We start from the raw sequence: 24,805 nt of genomic DNA on the forward strand, positions 1-24,805 counted from the left end.
TTTGAGATAAAGCTGTTTATTGCATCAACTGTAATGACATACACGGCAGTAGCATATATTTTTTCATTAGAAAAAAACACCTGCGCCAACGAGAGATGCTAACAATATCTGCTCATAGTATAAAACGTTGTGGTGGCAGTCCATCAGAAGTCTTGCCATATTGTGCACATCTCTGCTGCGCCTCCTGCATAGTCACCACATGCACTGCTGCTGTGTAAAGCCTCTTTCACCTTCAGGAAAAACAAACACAAAATCAATTTGGCAACACAAAGATGGCGTAACTAGGAAAGAAGGAATACCCAGCACTTACTTTGGGGGGGAGTTGTGGATTTAGTGTTCCTCTACTGAGTCCATCCCAGTCGAATCCTTCAAACCATCTGATGAAAGACCAGATTATTAGTATTCCCTCAATTGTGTTTCTTTGAAGGCGGTATCTAGAGTATTTGAGGATGTAATGCACTTTATTGACGTTGATTAAGATGTGGGCTGCCTGATCGCTACTTGTTGCATGCTGCTGTGTATTGCTTGTCTCTGACGCGATGATGTCACCTTGCTGCTCAATTGCCCGGGTGGTATGGCATTATTAAGTACAGTGGGACCTCCATTTACGAATTTAGCAAACGTCTCCATGAGAAACAATGTACCGTATTTTGCGGACTATAGAGTAAATTCGCATTGAACTATAAGTGGCAGATATATATCTTGTGAAATGAGTTATTTACACAGAAAGTTTATTTACAAACATACATACCTTAATTGTTTCCAAACGGTGTCTGTAACGCGGCAGTAAAACGGCTGATCAAACAAAACAGAAGTCATTGTAATGGACCCACTAGCTGTGGAAGCTAGCTCTCCAATCAGCTTAACCATGGGTACCAAAACTACGGCCCGCGGGAAGTCCCAAGTTAAAAAAAGAAAAAGAAAAAAAGGAATTTAAAAATAAATTATTATTATTTTAAAACTGTCCTTTCTAATCCATTTTCTACCGCTTGTTACTCTCGGTGTCCCCTAGCTGCTCAGGCAAATCAATTGTCTAAAAATGAATTTTCCCATCGATAATGTGACAAGTGCGCGCTCTTTCAGTCAATTAGTGCGCAAGGATTATATATATATATATATATATATATATATATATATATATATATCTATCTATCTATATATATGGCGCTGCGATGAGGTGGCGACTTGTCCAGGGTGTACCCCGCCTTCCGCCCGATTGTAGCTGAGATAGGCTCCAGCGTCCCCCGCGACCCCAAAGGGAATAAGCGGTAGAAAATGGATGGATGGATGGATATCTCTCTCTCTCTCTCTCTCTCTCTCTCTCTCTCTCTCTCTCTCTCTCTCTCTCTCTCTCTCTCTCTCTCTCTCTCTCTCTCTCTCTCTCTCTCTCTCTCTCTCTCTATATATATATATATATATATATATATATATATATATATATATATATATATATATATATATATATATATCCATCCATCCATTTTCTACCGCTTATTCAGGGAATAAGCGGAAATGGATGGATGGATGGATATCTTCTCTCTCTCTCTCTCTCTCTCTCTCTCTCTCTCTCTCTCTCTCTCTCTCTATATATATATATATATATATATATATATATATATATATATATATATATATATATGTATATATATATATATATATAATTGGCAACACTAAATTGGCCCTAGTGTGTGAATGTGAGTGTGAATGTTGTCTGTCTATCTGTGTTGGCCCTGCGATGAGGTGCGACTTGTCCAGGGTGTACCCTGCCTTCCGCCCGATTGTAGCTGAGATAGGCTCCAGCGTCCCCCGCGACCCCGAAGAGATTAAGCGGTAGAAAATGGATGGATGGATTTATATATATATACATATATACAGCCCAGCCCACGGCCAAATTGTTTTAACCCAATGCGGCCCCCAAGTCAAAAAGTTTAGGGATCCCTGAGGTAAACAGACTCAATAACTCCACAATGACGTTTTGGTGAATTTACTGAGGAATTTGTGAAATTGAAACAATACAAAAAGAATGCCATTGTAAGTTAATAATACTAACCAGACACTCGTAAGCCTGTTAGCATGTTAGCTAATGCTAACGATGCTACCTTCCTTACATTCAGATATCACGTACAAATATGCATGAAAACACTCCGACAGACATCACACATGGGACGCTTTAGTAAGTATAAATAGTTTTAGATATATTGTAAAACTTGCAAATGTTGCCAGGAGTGATGAATAAAGAATTTATACGCTAGAAGACGGAACGGCACTTGTACTTCCAGTTGAAAGCTCAGTCTAAACAGAAGGGCACTGGAGTGGGCAAACTGCCCCAAAAGATGGTGCCATTGCACAAACAATAATACACCTCCTTAGTGTGTTTGTTTGTTTTTTTAAAAACTTTTTGCATCATGGCCGTCAGCAATGAAAAATCTATAAATTAGTCGCACCGATTTATAAGCCGCAGTGTTCAACAGGCAGGAAAAAAATAGCGGCTTACAGTCCGGAATCGATGATAAATATGAATAATAGGTTGCAGCCTCAACAAAAGTCCCTATTTCAGTTAAATGTGTACACTTTATAAACAATATAAAGCGCTTTACAGTACTGTATATCAAACAACCATAATGATGGATCAACCTTTTATTTCATAACAAAGCCAAAACAACTAGCTGAGCTGTTCTCATTGACAGCCACCCTGCCGACACGCACATAGACTGTCACTAGCCTTGTGGCGCAGTCAGGTTAAAATCACAAAACTCCTTAAAGAGGAACTGCATTCTTTTTTTTTACTTTGCCTGTCACTTACGATCCCTATGTAAGACAAAAACACTTTTTTTGTTGCATTCTACATCATAAATAAAAGTAAATAAAAGTCAGCTAACAATGGACGTATAGGTAGACGCTCAATTCCACCTGTAAAGTTCTCTAAAATACGTCCAAAAACCTCTGTCAGCATTTTACAGTATATACTGTACATGTTGTGAGTATACATGTAATGTAGTAACATTCATAATAACAAGTAATATATACATGATGTGAGTATATATGTAATGTAGTAACATGCATAATAACAAGTAATATATACATGATGTAAGTATGTATGTAATGTAGTAACATTCATAATAACATGTAATATATACATGATGTGAGTATATATGTAATGTAGTAACATTCATAATAACAAGTAATATATATATGATGTAAGTATGTATGTAATGTAGTAACATTCATAATAGCATGTAATATATACATGATGTAAGTATATATGTAATGTAGTAACATTCATAATAACATCTAATATATACATGATGTAAGTATATATGTCATGTAGTAACATTCATAATAACATCTAATATATACATGATGTAAGTATATATGTAATGTAGTAACATTTATAATAACGTGTAATATATACATGATGTAAGTATATATGTAATGTAGTAACATTCATAATAACAAGTAATATATACATGATGTAAGTATATATGTAATGTAGTAACATTAATAATAACATGTAATATATACACACTGTAAGTATATATGTAATGTAGTAACATTCATAATAACAAGTAATATATACATGATGTAAGATGTATATACCATAAGAAGCTGAGAGCTACACTTTTATGGTGTCATTGTTCTGATGATTAACTTGTATGATGTTGTATTATGCTGATAGTATATATTTGTACCAAGAATTGATTAACGTGGACCCCGACTCAAACAAGTTGAAAAACGTATTCGGGTGTTACCATTTAGTGGTCAATTGTGCGGAATATGTACTGTACAGTGTAAACTGTACTCCATCCATCCATCCATCCATTTCCTACCGCTTATTCCCTTTGGGGTCGCGGGGGGCGCTGGAGCCTATCTCAGCTACAATCGGGCGGAAGGCGGGGTACACCCTGGACAAGTCGCCACCTCATCGCAGGGAACAGTAAACAGTAAACTGTACTGTTTCATATAATGTATTCTCTTCCTTTGCAATCTACTAATAAAAGTTTCAATCAATCAATCAATCAATCAATGAAGTATATATGTAATGTCGTAACATTCATAATAACATGTAATATTTACATATTTTATATAAACACTAAGTATATACGTCATGTAGTAACATTCATAATAACTTGCAATATATACATGATGTAAGTATATATGTCATGTAGTAACATTCATAATAACATGTAATATTTACATGATGGAAGTATATATGTCATGTAGTAACATTCATAATAACATGTAATATATACATGATGTAAGTATATATGTAATGTAGTAACATCCATAATAACATGTAATATTTACATATTTTATATACACACTGTAAGTATATTTGTCATGTAGTAACATTCATAATAACATGTAGTATATACATGATGTAAGTATATATGTCATGTAGTAACATTCATAATAACATGTAATATATACAAAAACATGATGTAAGTATATATGTCATGTAGTAACATTCATAATAACATGTAATATATACATGATGTAAGTGTATATGTCATGTAGTAACATTCATAATAGCATGTAATATTTACATGATGTAAGTATATGTCATGTAGTAACATTCATAATAACATGTAATATTTACATATTTTATATACACACTGTAAGTATGTATGTCATGTAGTAACATTCATAATCACAGTAATATATACAAACGTACATGATGCAAGTATATATGTAATGTAGTAACATCCATAATAACATGTAATATATACATGATGTAAGTATATATGTCATGTAATAACATTCATAATAACATGTAATATATACATGATGTAAATATATATGTCATGTAATAAGATTCATAATAACATGCAATATATACATGATGTAAGTATATATGTAATGTAGTAACATTCATAATAACATGTAATATATACATGAAGTAAGTATATGTCATGTAGTAACATTCATAATAACATGTAATATTTACACATTTTATATACACACTGTAAGTATGTATGTAATGTAGTAACATTCATAATAACATGTAATATATACATGATGTAAGTATATATATCATGTAGTAACAATCATAATAACATGTAATATTTACATATGTTATATACACACTGTAAGTATACATCATGTAGTAACATTCATAATAACATGTAATATTTACACATTTTATATACACACTGTAAGTATATATGTAATGTAGTAACATTCATAATAACATGTAATATTTACATATTACATATCACTTACTGTACAATGTCTGCGCTCACTGTGATGCCGACTGATGGGATGTTTATATCTCCCCGTTGAGATTAAATATTAATCCTCGTAGGGTAAAAAAAAAAGCAAGCGTCTTTTCGTGTCTTTCTCGCCATCTCCGGGTCTCAGTTAAGTGTCAAAGTTGACCAACTTGTCAGATTATGTCCACAACCTTTTACTATCCAGGTGAGAAGCATGATTTATCATCGATCATCAACTCAGAAGCCATGCAGCAGCTCAATATGTCAACATAGCAGCATAAGCTGGTTAGCTCTCTGTGATCATGCTTAAACTAGTTTGTCTGCGTAAACACTTATTATAACAATATCGCTATTTCTTAATTAGTATTCATGTTACAAAATGTAAACAAAGTATTGTTAGCGATTTATGTATTTTTAGAGTGATTTAGCACCATTGCTAGCCCCCTAGAATGAGCCAATTATTACAAATTGGAATGCAAAAACAAAAAACTATTTGTCTTATTGTCTCTAATAATAAAATTCCTTTAAAAAAACGCACTTCCCTTTTAGCTTTAACAGCCAGCACGCTAAAATAATTAGGAATAAAATATGAAATCCACTTTATCTTGTCAGAAGGAAGGAGGAAGGGTGGAGAAGGCAGCGTTGACAACGCTGTGGACACTTTGTGATTGTTTCAACCCACTCAAGGCTTGTCCATTGGACTCTTATTGTTGTAACAAAGTAGCGCCTGCAACAGTGACTGAGCACGACAGATCCATCAGCCCGCCCACAATGGCAGTGCTGCCGGGCACAAAATGGTCGAAACGGTGGTGCAACGAAACAAGGTTCGTACAGCTACGCAGAGAGCACAGAAAGTCCCGACACAGAATGGTGGCTCACACTCAACTTAAATAGTCTTAATCACCAACAGAAAACAGGTGAGGGGAAAAGTGCTTGAAGGCATGTGTGAAGTAGTTATGAAAAAAACACCAACACAACAGGAAGTGCCACCAAAATAAGAGCGCAGGACAGGAACAAGCGCTAAACACAAAAGAACACCGACAACACCCAACATAAAGGCACGCACTAGTGTAACCTGCTGTGACAATTGTATTAGTTTTTAATTTTTAAATGCTTTTTTAATTGTATTTTATTTTCATAGGTATTATTTTTCTTTGTTATATATATTTGTTATAACCTGTCTCATCCATAAAATAATACTGTTGATCTCAACCATCTTTAACCATCGAACCGCCAAATATTACCTGTTTCTCAGTTGTAATACACTTTTCAACCACTTGTGGCAGTAATGGCAAAATCAAACAAACAGAAGGAGTCTGTAGATGAAGTCAGAGAGAAGTTTCTCAAGCGCAACAATTATGACTAAAGTGATGAAGTTGTATTTTCATTTGCACTTGTATTTTCATTTATTATGGGCCTGCTGCAATGCCATGCTTGCAGCAGTGAATGGGCACTGGCAATGCAAGCAGCCCATATTACCATTCACTGCAAGCAGCCCATATTATTATTGCTCATACTTCAACTTTTATATTATTATTGTTCCGCACGTTTCTCTTACGTCTACTACGAGACGAACCGGCCAACGAACCCCCACATATCTTATACAGTCAGAAAGGTTTTGTTTATGCCGATGGCGGGAATCTAAATTGGGAACATTTTGTGTTACCATGGCAACGCTATTCACGAACAAAAAACAAAATGGGCCACTTGAATGGGTACACACCTTTTGTCTAATACTAGACGATCCGGCCAACAAACCCCCACATATGTCATACCGTCGGAAAGGTCTAGTTTGCGCCAATGGGGGTATTTTAAATTGGGAACATTTCGTGTTACCATGGCAACGCTATTCACGATTTAAAAAAAAAAAGGGCCAATTTAATAGGGAAAATGGGCCAGAGAGTCATAACTTGGTATGTGACACAAGCTAAATATTATCATGCTCACGTTACCTTGCTAGCATGCGAACATTAGCATGCTAACTTTTTGAGCTAATTTTGCAACCGTTTACTACAGAGTCATATGACTTGGTATATAAAACTTGTTAATTTTTAGCATGCAAACAGTAGCATGCTAGCTAGCTAACTTAAGCATGCTAACTCTTTCATCTAATTTTACACTTTTTTTCTTTATTTCCGAAGCCATACACCATACAGCCGTGTCAATTGACATGTGAGACACGCTAGCTGTTCTATTCTAAAGAAAGACTTAAAAAGTTGCAAAAATATTTTTGAATTTAAAAAGAGTTACAAAAAGAGACAACTGGCATTATGTCTAACTGATTTTTGATTTTGATTGGACTTGTCATGCTTAAACAAAAATTCAAAAGTATGTTGGAGTTGGGGTGTTGGTAAATAATTTGTTTTAAAAAAGGGGGCGGATAAATATAAGAATATTATTCTTCCATCTGCTCCTTTATGATCATGGAAATGTATAAGAAACAAAAAACAATAAAAGTGTGAACTGTACGTGGCTTGTACCGTATTTTTCGGAGTATAAGTCGCACCGGAGTATAAGTCGCACCTGCCGAAAATGCATAATAAAAAAGGAAAAAAACATATATAAGTCGCACTGGAGAACTATGAAAAAAAACTGCGACTTATAGTCCGAAAAATACGGTATATATGCATTTTCATGAAAGGAATAAAAATAAATGAAGATGATGATGACAAACTGTAAGCATGCCATTGTTAGCACACATGCTAAGTGTGCTAACATTTTAGGCTAGCTCTGTAGCTCTTTTTGTACAGTTACACCTAAAACTCACGGATTGTGACCCGGCCAGAGGTCCAGGGCACAGATAGCAGGCCCATCAAAATCTCCGCCGGAATTTTCTAGTTCATTATTAATGTAGTTGATTTATTTTAGCACAACATAGTAGCGTATAAGTGTGTTTATGAGCCCTTTCCTACTTATTGTGCCCTATGAACTCTCACGCTGCTGTTTGTGTCTGATGCTCTTCTCATTATCTGAGCAAACTTCCCAATGTTGGGATTTAATTGCCCGTTTTGCATTTGACAGTAACCCTGCTGGATGTGGAAATGTAAATGTTTTCCATCCCCGTCTTACTTGTGCTTCTGAATGTCCTTGGCCCCGTTTCTCAGACTGCCGAGCCTCTCTGAGGGATTGTGCCTTGGCAAGGGCGCAGGAAGAGGACATGGAAAGTAAGCAAGCGTGGAACGTGTCATTGAAGATGTCACATGGCATCCTTGTTTTTTTTAATACCTGCAGAGTTTCTTTATGAGGACGCAGGCACTCTTGCTGATTGCTTTAGGGAAGTCCACGTGATCGATGCCGCGCACCGTCTCGCTCAGAATCCTCATCGGCTCAGCGCCACTGAACGGAAGCCTGGAGACACAAATCCCCAAAGTCCAAATTCAGTCCTCTATCCATCAGTAAGATGAAGTAGAGTTGAGCTTCTAAGGACGTACAAAACGTCCGGATTTGAATTCCTCAGTTAGGCGTATCGAGTGATGCCGTGTTTGCTAAAAACGTCTCCAGGTGGCAGCATGCACATCCTGAAAAGTATGGTGCCTAAAACGGACCCCTGGGGCACACCACCTGTCAATGTTTAGCCTCTGGGAGCACACCTATTTACTTTTACTAACATGCAAGACACTGTGCTACTTTATTTTACTATGAGTACTAAACTAGGGTTGTCCCCGTACCAAGATTTTGGTACCAGTACCAAAATGTAATTGGATACTTTTCTCAATAAAGGGCACCACAAAAAATTTCATTATTGTCTTTATTTTAAAAAAAATGTTAAGGTACAAGAAACATATGTTTATTATTGCAATTTAGTCCTTAAATAAAATAGTGAACATACTAGACAACTTGTCTTTTAGTAGTAAGTAAACAAACAAAGACTCTTAATTAGTCTGCTGACGTATGCAGTAACATATTGTGTCATTTATCTACCTATTATTTTGTCTACATTATGAGGGACAAACTGTAGAAATGGATTACTAATGGACTTGTTCATTTACTGTTAATATCTGCTTATTTTCTGTTTTAACATGTTCTATTCACACTTTTGTTAAAATGTAATAATCACTTATTCTTCTCTTCTCTATCGATACGATACCAAGTAGTTACAGGATCATACATTGGTCATATTCAAAGTCCTCATGTGTCCAGGAACATATTTACTGATTTTATAAACATTATATGAATTTTAATAAAAGGAAAAAAGATTTTGTGACGATAAAAAATATCGATGTAATCATAGTAGTATCAACTAGATACGCTCTTGTACTTGGTATCATTACAGTGGATGTCAGGTGTAGATCCACACATGGCATTTGTTTACATTGTGACTGCGGTGAGCTATTGTATCCTCCTGGGGTGTGTAGTGAAGCATGTTTAGCTATTCCTCGTCGTCCAGTGATAATGGTACTTGTAAGAAACTTACTTTATTTGTCACCATGAAGAAACACTGTGGATAGATGTTAGCTGCTAGCTAGCTAGCCATGTCTTAAAGCACCTCTTCCTGAGGGTGTTCCAGTGTTGTAACTTCACCTTTATCTTTACTTTTTACACCAAAATGCTGTCTGCTTGTAAGTACTCTGTGTGTGTGCGCTGCCCAACATGCTCCTCTGCTCGTCAAACCAGCAATGTTATGACGTGACGACGCGCCGTCATGCCTGTTAAAATAAATAAATAGATAAATGGGGAACCGGTACTTTTCAAACAGAGTATAGTACCGAATATGATTCATTAGTATCGCGGTACTATACTAGTACCGGTATGCCGTACAACCCTATGGTAAAGTCTTACTGATAGCACCGTCATGGCTTATAACGAAATCACTGTCATGATCCGTGGTCGGATAATGTTTTGTTTAGTTATGTTCTGTTAGTTTTTGGACTTCTTTAGTTCCTGGTTGCACTTTCTTGTTTATTTTGTCACTATGGTTACTTATGATTTTCACCTGTCGCTGTTGTTTTGGACACACCTGTGTCTAATCAAGAGACACTTTTTAAGCCTGCCTTTCTGATCACTCGTCCTGGCTTCCTTGTTTGCGGTAAGCAACAGTCACGTTTATGTATTCCTGTTCTAGACTCTGTGCTAAGTTGTTGCCTTAGCTTCCCGTGCATTTGGCACGCTTTTCTTTTGCTTGTTTTCCGTTTGGCTATGATTTATGTTAAATAAATCATCTCCTACCTTCACGTTTTCGTCCGGAGTGTCCGTGTTGCATTTGGAGGAACGATCCCGCATCATCATGCGCCCCGATCGTGACAGAAGGAAGCCAGCAGACAGTTCCTTCGCCACAGACTTTGAGGAGATGAAGACGGGCTGGCGAGGACGGAAGCCAGCCAAAAAGGCTTTGTTTCGCCGTCAGGATGTGTCGTTCCCCCAAACTCCTCCTCCGGACAGCTAGACGACACAAGCAGCCCAGTCTTCCTCGCCGCCGATGTTTGGTAATCCCATCACTCATTTTGCCAAGCAGTTCACTGAATGGGCTGTCAGTCAGCTGGAGACCGGCGCGGATGACGTCACCCCGTCCACTGGTGATGACGTCAGAGACGAAGATTTTTTTTTAAATTCTGTTCAATCTTTCTGTCAGCCGCCTCCAAAAGAGTTCATTCCTAAAATAAAATATTATCAGGACATTTTTTCGCAATTTAGGTCTAGTCAATCCCAGTCACCGGATTTTTGGACTCCGCCCCTAAGGACTCAAGCCCCGCCCACGTCAGTGACTTTTTCCTCTCGTCCTCCCAAACAACCTTAGGTGGGGGGTGGGAGAAGACTTTCTGGACAATTTAAAGGGGAGGAGTCTACCCCCCTCCTGCCCTCCCGCCACCCACCCTTAAAGACTGTTCCGGAGCGCGTCTGGTATCCACCCCTTGAAGGGGGGGGGGGGCTTGGGCCGGGAGCTGTGCTGGTGGGGTGGCTCAGCTGCGCCCAGCCAGGCAGCAACCTACAGCCCGGCCGCCACCACCAGTCTTTCGGCCTGCCAAGCCGCAACCTCCGGCCCGTCCTCCGCCACAAGTCCGTCGACATGCCAAGCCGCAACCCCCAGCTAGGCCACATCCGCCATGCTCATGGCTAACCTCAGCCCGGGTCGGCCTGCAGACGCCACCATCATCTCCGGTGGGCTTGCAGACGCCACCATCATCTCCGGTGGGCTTGCAGACGCCACCATCATCTCCGGTGGGCCTGCAGATGCCACCATCATCTCCGGTGGGCCTGCAGACACCACCATCATCTCCGGTGAGCCTGCAGATGCCACCATGATCTCCGGTGGGCCTGCAGACGCCATCCTCCTCAGCACCAGTTCCAGTTCCTGCTCCTTGGCTAGCATCTGCTCCAGTTCCTGCTCCTCGGCTAGCATCTGCTCCAGTTCCTGCTCCTCGGCTAGCATCGGCTCCAGTTCCTGCTCCTCGGCTGGCTCAAGCTCCAGTTCCTTCTTCTCGGCTGGCTCAAGCTCCAGTTCCTGCACCTCGGCTGAAACCTGTTCCTGCACCTCGGCTGACACCTGTTCCTGCACCTCGGCTGACACGCCAAGCTTCGCCTCCTGTACCTGCACCACGCCAAGCTTCGCCTCCTGTACCTGCACCAAGCCAAGCTTCGCCGCCTGTACCTGCACCACGCCAAGCTTCACCGCCTGTACCTGCACCACGCCAAGCTTCGCCGCCTGCCGAACCCACGCCTGACTCGTCTGCTGCTGCTACCACGCCTTACTCGTCTGCTGCTGCTACCACGCCTGACTCGTCTGCTGCTGCGTCCACGCCTGACTCGTCTGCTGCTGCGTCCACGCCTGACTCGTCTGCTGCTGCGTCCACGCCTGACTCGTCTGCTGCTGCGTCTACGCCTGACTCGTCGTCTGTTTACAAGCCTGCCACGACGACGCCGACGCGCCCACCTTCCCGTCGACCATGGATGTGGCCGCTCCCTGGTCGTCCGCCTCGCCAAGTGCGCCCACCTCCTCGTCGGCCACGAATGTGGCCATTCCCGGGTCGCCCGCCTCGCTTGCTACAGCGGCGTTCCACTCGCCGCTGCCACTTGACTTATCCTCGGTGGATTCAGAGACACTTGGCCTAGCGACCCACTGCCAAGTCCTCCCTCCGCCCTCCCGTGACTTCTGACCCTGCTTGTGTTTTGTTTTTGTTTTTTGGACATCTAGAATCTGTCCTTAAGGAGGGACTTTGTCCTGGCTTCCTTGTTTGCGGTAAGCAACAGTCACGTTTATGTATTCCTGTTCTAGACTCTGTGCTAAGTCGTTGCCTTAGCTTCCCATGCATTCGGCACGCTTTTCTTTTGCTTCTTTTCTGTTTGGCTATGATTTATGTTAAATAAATCATCTCCTACCTTCACATTTTCGTTCGGAGTGTCCGTGTTGCATTTGTAGGAACGATCCCGCATCATCATGCGCCCCGATCGTGACAATCACAGCTACTGCTATCAAACCAGACATTTTATACTGTAATTAGGAGTGTCCGGATCCGATATGTGGTATCGGATATTGGTTCGATACAGGCTAAAAAAAAAGAAGGATATTGGATGATATCGGTTTGCTTGTAAAATATCCGATACAAGCTGCGATGCAAGCAGTCCTGCAGAGTGTTTACTTGTGCAAACAGACTGTTAACGTCTAAATCTCCTCCATTAAACACCATCCATCCATCCATCCATCCATCCATTTTCTACCGCTTATTCCCTTTTGGGGTCGCGGGGGGCGCTGGAGCCTATCTCAGCTACAATCGGGCGGACGGCGGGGTACACCTCCATTAAACACACTATTCTATTTTATTGAAGTCATTTACAAAAGGTGAACATGCTCGGCTAAAGGCTACTAGGAGCTAGCAGCTACACAACAGCTATGCACACAATAGCACACAAGCTAGACATGTGTAATAAGTGTCATGAATAAAAACAATGATGCAGTGTAAAACAGCACATTTGTCAATATAAAGAAGTATTAAATCATTATAGTTACATATGACTTACACATACAACGTCTCCAAGGTAGAAGCGTATTAGAAAGTATCGAGTAACAAACGTGTCCGCATCATTCACTTTACTGCTTGACTGCTTGGATTTATGGTTTATTTTGACCAGTTGGTGTGGCCAAAAAAACAAATTACCACTCTGCCTTAATTTAAAGACAGCATAAGTCTGTCATAAGGTTGTGTTTTTCCTACCTACCATTGATTGCTCTCTGAGTAATTTCACTTGATCAAACCTTTTCTTACATTCCACAGTACAACAGAATAAAAGTGTCTACTATGATATCATAATAACATCAAGATCTGCCAATACTCAAGACTCCAATATCAGTATCAGATCAGAAGTGGAAAAAGTTTTATCGCCAAACCACTAACTAGGGATGTATATCTATAGGATTTTATCGATACCATTTATATATAAATAATAAATGTCAGTGTTTATCTGTAATTAACAATATATAAATAATACATGTCAGTGTTTATCTGTAAATAACAATGTATAAATAATACATGTCAGTGTTTATTTGTAAATAACAATATATAAATAATACATGTCAGTGTTTATCTGTAAATAACAATATATAAATAATATATGTCAGTATTTATCTGTAAATAACAATATATAAATAATACTTGTCAGTGTTTATCTGTAAATAACAATATATAAATAAGAAATGTCAGTGTTTATCTGTAAATAACAATATATAAATAGTAAATATCAATATTGATATTCCTTATCAATACCAGAATTCATCAATACTTTTATCGGTACTGTATGTAATTGGTGCCAATAAATATGTGAAAAGAATATTGGTTGTACACCAGCAACATCATGTAACATCTCACAGTAGCGAAGTCCTTTATCAGCACCTGCTTTTAAGTCTTTTTAAGTCAACTCAGTTTGCAGTTCTTATGTGGTCCTCTTGAAGAGAGCACACACACGTTATAAAAACAAACATTTTACTGGACTTAATTGAGTTCCCAACATGTTGTCTACGACTTATTTTGTTTGGAGTCACGAGGAACTGAACTGTTCACCAGTATTTAGTTAAGTAGGTGTTCAAATGTTACTTAACGTGTCATACTGGAACCCTGTGGGCATGATTTCAAACACAGAAGACCACAGTGGGGGGTGTTCAAACTCACCTGCCTGTCAGGAGTTCAAACTCACCTGCTAGTCAGGGGTTCGAACTCACCTGCCAGTCAAGAGTTCAAACTCACCTGCCAGTCAGGAGTTCAAACTCACCTGCCCGTCAGGAGTTCAAACTCACCTGCCAGTCAGGAGTTCAAACCCACCTGTCAGTTATGAGTTCAAAGTCATCTGCCAGTCAGGAGTTCAAACTCACCTGCCCGTCAGGAGTTCAAACTCATCTGCCCGTCAGGAGTTCAAACTCACCTGCCAGTCAGGAGTTCAAACTCAGCTGCCAGTCAGGAGTTCAAACTCACCTGCCCATCAGGAGTTCCAACTACCTGCCCGTCAGGAGTTCAAACTCACCTGCCAGTCAGGAGTTCAAACACCTGCCAGTCAGGAGTTCAAACTCACCTGCCAGTCAAGATTTCAAACTCACCTGTGAGTCAGGAGTTCAAACTCACCTGCCCGTCAGGAGTTCAAATTCACCTGCCAGTCAGGAGTTCAAACTCACCTGCCAGTCAGGAGTTCAAACTCACCTGCCAGTCAAGAGTTCAAACTCACCTGCGAGTCAGAAGTTCAAACTCACCTACCCGTCAGGAGTTCAAACTCACCTGCCCGTCAGGAGCTCAAACTCAGCTGCCAGTCAGGAGTTCAAACTCACCTGCCATCAGGAGTTCAAACTACCTGCCCGTCAGGAGTTCAAACTCACCTGCCAGTCAGGAGTTCAAACTCACCTGCCAGTCAAGATTTCAAACTCACCTGCCAGTCAGGAGTTCAAACTCACCTGCCAGTCAAGAGTTCAAACTCACCTGCGAGTCAGAAGTTCAAACTCACCTACCCGTCAGGAGTTCAAACTCACCTGCCCGTCAGGAGCTCAAACTCAGCTGCCAGTCAGGAGTTCAAACTCACCTGCCATCAGGAGTTCAAACTACCTGCCCGTCAGGAGTTCAAACTCACCTGCCCGTCAGGAGTTCAAACTCACCTGCCAGTCAGGAGTTCAAACTCACCTGCCAGTCAAGATTTCAAACTCACCTGCCAGTCAGGAGTTCAAACTCACCTGCCAGTCAGGAGTTCAAACAGCAAAACGCCCAAAGACCAGAAGTCTGCTGACACACTGTGACCTTTCTTCAGGATGACTTCAGGGGCCATGTAGCCTGGACTACCACAGAAAGTGTACGTCTTCTTACCAACTTCCACCTTCTTCAAACTTCTGGAGCCCACCTGCAGCAGATTCCAAAATAGACACCAGGAAATGAATTTATCAGCCGAAGGTGAGGAAAATTATGTGGTGCTTTTACCAGTTTGGCATAACCGCGCTCGTCCACCACCATATTCTCAGGCTTGACGTCTCTATAGACCACATTTCGACTGTGAAGAAAGGCCAAAGCCTGCGCCACACAAGCCGTGTAGAACTTGGCGCTGCTCTCGTCCAGACGTCCTCTGAGGCACGTGGAAAAATACAAAAGAGAGAGAGAGCGTGTGCATCAGCTTTCAGGTGCTCGACGCATCAATTTGAAGGTCTTAATAAGCGTCAGTCCAAAGTAGCTACTTCTCTCTGAGCAGGCTGTACACATCGCCATGGAGACAAGCCTCGGTCAGCATGTAGAGGAACTCAGCATCTCGAAAGGTTTTCAGCAACCTTCAATGACAATGGAGGTTTTTTGTTTTTTTTTAGTTGCGTGCATTTATACACTCAAAGTGTTTCTACATCCAAATGCACTTCAAAATAAATCAAGAGACTTGTTTAGTGTTTTTGAAATAGGCATATTGTGAAAATAAAATTAATTTATTTTGATCTAAGTGTAATGAGTATTGCTGTCAAATAAGGATGCAAAAATATCAAAATCTCACGGTACGATACTGTCACGGTATTGGTACGATATTAAGGCCAAGGTGTGATATTATTGCAAAAATGTAAAAATAAAAGACTTGGGAAAAACACCCTAATGTGTAAAAGGAAGTGCTACTTATGTTAGGAGAACCAGACTGACTGTAAATAAACACATGTAGTAACCATGTTTACTACTACCAAGAGGTACTTTCAAAGTGTAAAGAACTGTGAACACATATATTAAAAACTGAACACTTTACTTCTTTTGTGTTTTGGGACGTCTGGAATTCGTCCCTTGAGGAGGGGGTACTGTCATGATCCGTGGCCCGGTTTATGTCTTGATTAGTGTTTAGTATAATTCTTTCTCTGTTTTAGTCTAGTTCTGTTCTCAGCGCCACTTGGCTTATTTTTTGTTTTTGGACAACTGGAATCCGTCCCTTAAGGAGGGGGTACTGTCATGACCCATTGCCCAGGTCATGTCTTGATTGATGTTTAGTATTATTCTTCCTCTGTTTAGGTCTACTTCTGTTCTCAGCGCCACTTGGCTTCTTTTTTTGTTTCAGGACATCTGGAATCTTTTTTTGTTTTGGGACGTCTGGAATCTTTTTTTGTTTTGGGATGTCTGGAATCCGTCTCTTAAGGAGGGGGTACTGTCATGACCCATTGTCCGGGTCATGTCTTGGTTTATGTTTAGAATTATTCTTCCTCTGTTTAGGTGTAGTTCTGTTCTCAGCGCCACTTGGCTTCTTTTTTTATTTCGGGACGTCTGGAATCTTTTTTTCTTTTGGGACGTCTGGAATCCGTCTCTTAAGGAGGGGGTACTGTTATGACCCATTGCCCGGGTCATGTCTTGATTAATGCTTAGTATTATTCGTCCTCTGTTTAAGTCTAGTTCTGTTCTCAGTGCCACTTGCGTTCTTTTTTGTTTTGGGACATCTGGAATTCGTCCCTTAAGGAGGGGGTACTGTCATGATCCGTGGACCGGTTTATGTCTTGATTAGTGTTTAGTATAATTCTTTCTTTGTTTTAGTCTAGTTCTGTTCTCAGCGCCACTTGGCTTCTTTTTTGTTTTTGGACAACTGGAATCCGTCCCTTAAGGAGGGGGTACTGTCATGACCCATTGCCCAGGTCATGTCTTGATTAATGTTTAGTATTATTCTTCCCCTGTTTAGGTCTAGTTCTGTTCTCAGCGCCACTTGGCTTCTTTTTTTGTTTCGGGACATCTGGAACCTTTTTTTGTTTTGGGACGTCCGGAATCTTTTTTTGTTTTGCGACGTCTGGAATCCGTCTCTTAAGGAGGGGGTACTGTCATGACCCATTTCCCGGGTCATGTCTTGGTTTATGTTTAGTTTTATTCTTCCTCTGTTTAGGTCTAGTTCTGTTCTCAGCGCCACTTGGCTTCTTTTTTTATTTCGGGACGTCTGGAATCTTTTTTTCTTTTGGGACGTCTGGAATCCGTCTCTTAAGGAGGGGGTACTGTTATGACCCATTGCCCGGGTCATGTCTTGATTAATGCTTAGTATTATTCGTCCTCTGTTTAAGTCTAGTTCTGTTCTCAGTGCCACTTGCGTTCTTTTTTGTTTTGGGACATCTGGAATTCGTCCCTTAAGGAGGGGGTACTGTCATGATCCGTGGACCGGTTTATGTCTTGATTAGTGTTTAGTATAATTCTTTCTCTGTTTTAGTCTAGTTCTGTTCTCAGCGCCACTTGGCTTCTTTTTTGTTTTTGGACAACTGGAATCCGTCCCTTAAGGAGGGGGTACTGTCATGACCCATTGCCCAGGTCATGTCTTGATTAATGTTTAGTATTATTCTTCCCCTGTTTAGGTCTAGTTCTGTTCTCAGCGCCACTTGGCTTCTTTTTTTGTTTCGGGACATCTGGAACCTTTTTTTGTTTTGGGACGTCCGGAATCTTTTTTTGTTTTGCGACGTCTGGAATCCGTCTCTTAAGGAGGGGGTACTGTCATGACCCATTTCCCGGGTCATGTCTTGGTTTATGTTTAGTTTTATTCTTCCTCTGTTTAGGTCTAGTTCTGTTCTCAGCGCCACTTGGCTTCTTTTTTTATTTCGGGACGTCTGGAATCTTTTTTTCTTTTGGGACGTCTGGAATCCGTCTCTTAAGGAGGGGGTACTGTTATGACCCATTGCCCGGGTCATGTCTTGATTAATGCTTAGTATTATTCGTCCTCTGTTTAAGTCTAGTTCTGTTCTCAGTGCCACTTGCGTTCTTTTTTGTTTTGGGACATCTGGAATCCATCTCTTAAGGAGGTGTCATGACTCGTTGCCCAGGTCATGTCTTGATTAATGTTTAGTATTATTCTTCCTCTGTTTGAGTCTAGTTCTGTTCTCAGTGCCACTTGGCTTCTTTTTTTTGTTTTGGGATATCTGGAATCTTTTTTTGTTTTGGGACGTCTGGAATCTTTTTTTGTTTTGGGACATCTGGAATCCGTCTCTTAAGGAGGGTGTACTGTCATGACCCATTGCCCGGGACATGTCTTGATTAATATTTAGTATTATTCTTCCTCTGTTTAAGTCTGGTTCTAACCCCAGCGCCACTTGGTTTCTTTTATGTTTACGTTCCGTTGTCAGGGTTGCTTAGAGTACGCACCGGCATTTACATTGCATTTAGTGTTTTCACCTGCGTGGTAGTAATCACGCTCGTAATTTATACCTGCCTCGCGATCCACTCAGTCTGGGATTCTAGTTTGCCACTGGCAACTGTTTTCGTTTGCGTTTATTTTCTTTGCTATGCTAAAGCTTTATGTTAGCTTGGTAAGCTAATGTAGCTAGTGTTGCTGCACTTCGCCCGCGCTCCGAGCCGCACGCGCTCTGGTGTTTTGCTGCGGGTTTGGAATGAAAACATCACTGTCACCTTCCAGCTGCTTCTGTATCCTTGGGGACAGGACTTTGGCAGACATGTAACCCTTTTGTAACAGAAGTGTTCCCGACATTTCTCCGGAAGAATAAAAGTAAACATAAACCAAGACATGAGCCGGGAAAGGGGTCATGACAACTTGGTCACAAAGGCAGTTTTATTGTTGGAAGACATTAGAAGGTACGGGAGCTAAATAAGTGGCATGATTAATCTGCGCATATACGTGATTAATTGTGTGATTAATCATAAGAGTTAACTGGTACTGTCCTAGTTGTCACATGACCTCTGACACCTCCAACACAAAGCTGCTTGTACACCTGAGGTGCACTTGCTGCTGATCACCAATCAAAACAACCCCAAGTAGAGACATGTGACCTGACTAGGAATGGACAACGGGCCTCCATCAGGATGTTGCGTTCTGCCAGGGCGTGCTCTCGCAGACCGCGGTGGAGGATGGCGGTCTTCTTGAGGACCCTCATGGCGTAACAAGTCTTGACGTCGCTCTTCAGCTGCACCTGCGGGCAGGATCAATAGATGACATCATGCAATCACGGCAACGTCATCAAGATGGACGCTCACCAGGTCCACGTGGCCAAACTCCCCGCTTCCCAGTGAGCTGATTATCTGGAAATCCGACAAGGTGGAGGACGAGAGGGAGGCGGCATCCTTGACCTCTGACCTTCTCGCATAAAGGAAAGAAAAACGAGGTGAGTTGCTGCTTTGGTCACATGGAGAAGTCAGACATCTTGTCCTCACTCGTTAGTGTGTGGGACGTTTTCTTGTAAGTCCTGACTGCCACATATCAGGTCTCTGAAGGTCCTGGAAGGTAGATATATCTTTTTACACTCCACAAAATATTTACAAATAGTTAGTTTTTACAGCTGAATCGATACGGTACCAATTCTCGTTACCATCGATACTAGTACTCAATGGGACCAATTTTCGGTAGGGTTGTACGGTATACCGGTACTAGTATAGTACCGTTATACTAATGAAGCACATTCAGTACCCCCCGCCCCCACCTCCCCCCCCCTTTATTTAACGGGCATAATGGTGTGTCATCATCACGTCGTGACATTGCTGGTTTTACGAGCAGAGGAGCATGTTGGGCAGCGCACATATACATAGTACTTACAAGCAGACACAGTGTGTAGACAGAAAAGGGAGAATGAACGCATTTTAGTGTAAAAAGTAAAGATAAAGGTGAAGTTATAACACTGAAACACCCTCAGGAAGAGGTGCTTTAAGACATGGCTAGCTAGCTAGCAGCTAACATCCATCCACAGTGTTTTAGCTACTTCTAAATCACTAATCCTGGCCTCCATGGCGACAAATAAAGTAAGTTTCTTACAAGTAACTTTATCACTGGAGGACGAGGAATAGCTAAACATGCTTCACTACACATCGTAGGAGGATACAATAGCTCACCGCCGTCACAATGTAAACAAATGCCAAGGATGGATCTACACCTGACATCCACTGTAATGATACCAAGTACAGGAGCGTATATAGTCGATACTACTATGATTACATCGATATTTTTTTCCATCACAAAAGCTTTTTTTTTTTTTATTTATATTATGTTTACAAAGTCAGGAAATATGTCCCTGGATACAGGAGGACTTTGAATATGACCAATGTATGATCCTGTAACTACTTGGTATCGGATCGATACTTAAATGTGTGGTATCATCCAAAACTAATGTAAAGCATCAAAGAAGAGAAGAATAAGTGATTATTACATTTTAACAGAAGTGTAGACAGAACGTGTTAAAACAAAAAATAAGCCGATATTAACAGTAAATGAACAAGTAGATTAATAATCAATTTTTACAGTTTGTCCCTCATAATTTAGACAAAATAATAGGTAGATAAATGACACAATATGTTACTGCATACGTCAGCAGACTAATTAGGAGTCTTTGTTTGTTTACTTACTACTAAAAGACAAGTTGTCTAGTATGTTCACTATTTTATTTAAGGACTAAATTACAATAATAAACATATGTTAAATGTACCTTAAGATTTTTTGCTCAAATAAAGACAATAATGACTTTTTTTGTGGTCCCCTTTATTTAGAAAAGTATCGAAAAGTAACTAAATACATTTTTGTACCGGTAACGGTACCCAAATATTGGTATCGGGACAACCCTACCCTTCAGTCACCTTTACACTCTTTTAATCCAATATAGTGCTGCTTCCTGAGGCTAAGCCAATCAGAGGCCACGATACTGAACCACGTGCTCTGATAGGTCTGGTCTCCTCTAGTAGCCAATACTACTGTAGTATTGATATTTTTAGTTTACATAATAATTTCTATGAGTGAAAATGCTCAATTTAGGACCCAAAAATTTCTGAATATGCTAAAATACAGTATATATATATTTTTTTTAAATCCACAATGTGGTGAAGCTGAAATATTTGAAGTGTGATGTGGACGACTGTAATAGATTTTGCATGCAGACATTACATGGTAGTAGTGTATAGACTAGTCAGGGATTAGTCTTTTCCATTAAGCACAATCTCATCTTTTGTTGTGACCTTCAAAGTGTTTATACTGTAAGTTTTGCAGCTGTTTGATTTTAACATGCACCTTAGTTGTAGTTTCCATTAACCAAATTTGGAGGTGTTGAAATCTCCATGTAAAATCTATATTTCTATGGCACATCCAATGTAAATTAGCATCGAGCTAGCACATTTTGAAAAATGGAGCCTTACTTTACATTCAAGCATTTTCTATCAGCTTTGTTGGCATGGAGAATTGCAACTTTACCAAGAGGCAGTCCGACTGAGTCCGCTCTGAATATTGCTTGAGCGATTGTTTCCTCGCCAAGTGTTTTAGTCTGCAACCGGATGTGACGTCACGTGCAACAACTGTATCGAAATATGGCACCGTTTGATTTGACGTCAATCAGTACCGATGGAATTCGGTTGGTACGTATAAAAGTATAACATTTGGTACCCATCTCTACACACAAAGGGCCTGATCTACTAAGATCCAAATAGCTGGCACTAAACAGCGTAAGCAAACTATAAAATTATGTGAACTATTAGTGGGCGTGTTACGTCTGATCTACTAAAACTGCATATATTGATAACTGGTGCAGACCACCTCATTTAAATGAGGTTTCAGTGTGTACTACACCAGCGTTGACCATGGAAACACTCATGTTACGGCACGTGCACAGTCAGCTGTTCCTTTGTCAACACACGCCGCAGGACACGCCCATACACACTCTGCTTCTGCTGACAAGCGCCAGCACAGCTGCGCGCAATCATCAATTGACACACCTGCTGCTGATGACACCACTCCCCATAAAAGCCAGCGTGTCCAGAGAACCAACGCTGGAACGTAGTCTCTGCTAGCAGTAAGCTTTCGTCTCTGGCTCCTCACCATTGTTTGCTTGCTCCAAGTGACCTTTTGACCTTTTGCTCATTTGTCATTGACGCTCCTCTTGTTTTCCCCAGAATTCCCTCTGTCGCCTTGGAGGTGAGCTGTGTGCCTCACTTCTCTGGACCCCTCTGGATTCTGATTGCCTCCCTCGATCCTCGACCCCCACTTTGGACTCGGACCTCTTGACGCCCCTCTCTGCCCCACGGACCCCCGCTTGTATCACGGATTCTCCTATCTGCCTCGCCCTACTGAACTGGTCGCATTCTCACTCAACACGCACTCACAACAACCACTGGTAAATATTCATTGTAACATTTCACTTAGTCCTGCAAACATACATAGTAGCATACACACTCCACCTCATAATCAAGCTCAAATAAAACTGTTGAGTTTTATTCTCGTTGCTGTGTCGTCTCCTTCCCCGTCGAACACAACAGTACGTTCCAGCCATGTCGGAACCAGACGGCACAAGAAGACCCAAGTCCGCGTCCCATCCCCAACCCCCCACGACTCCTGACCTCTCGTCCATGCAAGCTGCGATCCAGGCACACCACTCTCGATTTTCGAATCTGGAGAACAAGCTTGATGTCGCCTTCGCTATAATGCTGGCTAAACTGGAAAACCTTAGTCCAAGCCTTGCTCCTCCACCTGTGCCGAGTAACGATGCTCCGGCAGCCGCCACCTCCTGGAGCCCCTCCTACGCCCGGGAACCCAAGATATCCAGCCCCAGTCCCTTTGAGGGGGACTTTGAACTTTGTCGGGGTTTTTTGGTTCAGTGTGAACTCATTTTTAAGCACCAACCATCTCGCTATGCTTCTGATGGAGCGAAGATTGCATTTGTGTTTTCGTTGCTCTCTGGACAGGCTCTCAAGTGGGCCACCGCAGCAGTAGACAAGACTTTGGGGCTGAGCACCAACTATGCTGCTTTTCGAGCGGAGTTCCAGGCTGTGTTCGATCACCCCGTGAACGGGGGGGATGCTGCTTCACGACTGCACTCCATCCGACAGGGTTCCCGCTCAGTTGCGGCCTACACTCTCGAGTTCCGCACTCTGGCGGCTGACAGCGAGTGGGGAGACAAGGCGCTCCAGAGTGCATTCAGGAGAGGGCTGAGTGACGAAATCAAGGACGGTTTGCTGAGGGACCGACCTACCTCATGTCGAGCCCTCATCGACCTGGCTCTCTTATTTGACCAAAGACTCAGTGAACGAGCAGCAGAGAGAGCACAGGCTTCTGCTAGCTTTCAAGCTAGCTCACCTCCGAGACCCAAGTTTCGACCTGTCGACCACACCACTGTGTTTCGGCCCACACCTCCGTACATGCCAGTAGCAACTGTGGAACCCATGCAGCTGGGCAGGTCACGCCTGGAGGCGGCAGAGAGGGAAAGGAGATTCAGGCAGCGTCTCTGCCTCTACTGCGGCTTGGCTGGTCACCCAATCCGGAGCTGCCCGACGAGGCCAAAAGACCAGGCTCGCCACCAAGGGGGTTCCTGGTGAGCCACACCACTGTTCCCCAAATCAAGAGAGACCCAGGCATTCTCTTTCCTGCATCCCTGGCCTGGAGCTCTAGGACTCTGACCGTGGGGGCCTACCTGGATTCCGGAGCAGACGAAAGTTTTATTGATCACGAGTTTGCTCGCCAAGCAGGTATAACCCTCATTCCACTGGAGACCTTCCTGCCAGCACAAGCTCTGGATGGACATCCCCTCGGACCCATCAAACACCGCACCGAACCCCTGTCTCTGACCCTCTCGGGGAATCACACCGAGACCATCAGCCTCTGGGTGCTCGACGCTCCCGTCGCCCCGCTTGTCCTCGGACGATCTTGGCTACGACAGCACGACCCTCACATCTCCTGGTCCACGGGCAAGGTCCTTGCTTGGAGCACTGCCTGCCATGCTAACTGCCTAAGATCGGCAGTTCCCCCAGCCTGCAGGGTCAAGCCCACCTCACCTCCCACTGATCTCTCCTGTGTTCCCGCTGCTTATCATGACCTTTCAGCTGTATTTGACAAGGTACGTGCACTGTCTCTTCCCCCGCATAGACCTTATGACTGCGCCATCGACCTGATTCCCAACGCTGTCCTTCCCTCCAGCAGACTTTACAATCTGTCTCTACCGGAAAAGAAAGCCATGAAGGACTACATCACAGAATCCCTCGCCTCAGGTATCATCACCCCCTCAAAGTCCCCAGTGGCAGCAGGCTTCTTCTTCGTGGGAAAGAAAGACGGTTCCTTGAGGCCTTGCATTGACTACAGACAATTAAACTGCATTACTATCAAGAATAAATATCCCCTACCTCTGCTGAGCTCCTCTTTTGAGCCCCTTGCTCCTGCCACTATTTTCACAAAGCTTGATCTCCGAAATGCCTATCACCTGGTGCGAATCAAAGAGGGTGATGAATGGAAGACGGCCT

General features: G+C 42.0%; 1 protein-coding gene across 1 annotated transcript in view; it reads right to left on the bottom strand.

The window, feature by feature from the left end:
* Positions 1 to 24,805, bottom strand: part of prkg1l (protein kinase cGMP-dependent 1, like) — a 42,446-nt gene continuing 17,641 nt past the window's right edge. Inside the window, exons 11-20 of the mRNA XM_061981762.1 lie at positions 19,757 to 19,819; positions 19,580 to 19,679; positions 19,376 to 19,515; positions 15,844 to 15,933; positions 15,593 to 15,734; positions 15,352 to 15,515; positions 8,436 to 8,558; positions 8,280 to 8,342; positions 311 to 377; positions 1 to 230 (exon numbers count right to left, since the gene is read on the bottom strand). Coding sequence (XP_061837746.1) covers positions 144 to 230; positions 311 to 377; positions 8,280 to 8,342; positions 8,436 to 8,558; positions 15,352 to 15,515; positions 15,593 to 15,734; positions 15,844 to 15,933; positions 19,376 to 19,515; positions 19,580 to 19,679; positions 19,757 to 19,819 — 1,039 coding nt within the window. The 3' untranslated portion in view covers positions 1 to 143. The remainder of the gene's footprint in view (positions 231 to 310; positions 378 to 8,279; positions 8,343 to 8,435; positions 8,559 to 15,351; positions 15,516 to 15,592; positions 15,735 to 15,843; positions 15,934 to 19,375; positions 19,516 to 19,579; positions 19,680 to 19,756; positions 19,820 to 24,805) is intronic.

Source organism: Nerophis lumbriciformis, linkage group LG24, assembly GCF_033978685.3.
Source record: "Nerophis lumbriciformis linkage group LG24, RoL_Nlum_v2.1, whole genome shotgun sequence".
Taxonomy (NCBI): domain Eukaryota; kingdom Metazoa; phylum Chordata; class Actinopteri; order Syngnathiformes; family Syngnathidae; genus Nerophis; species Nerophis lumbriciformis.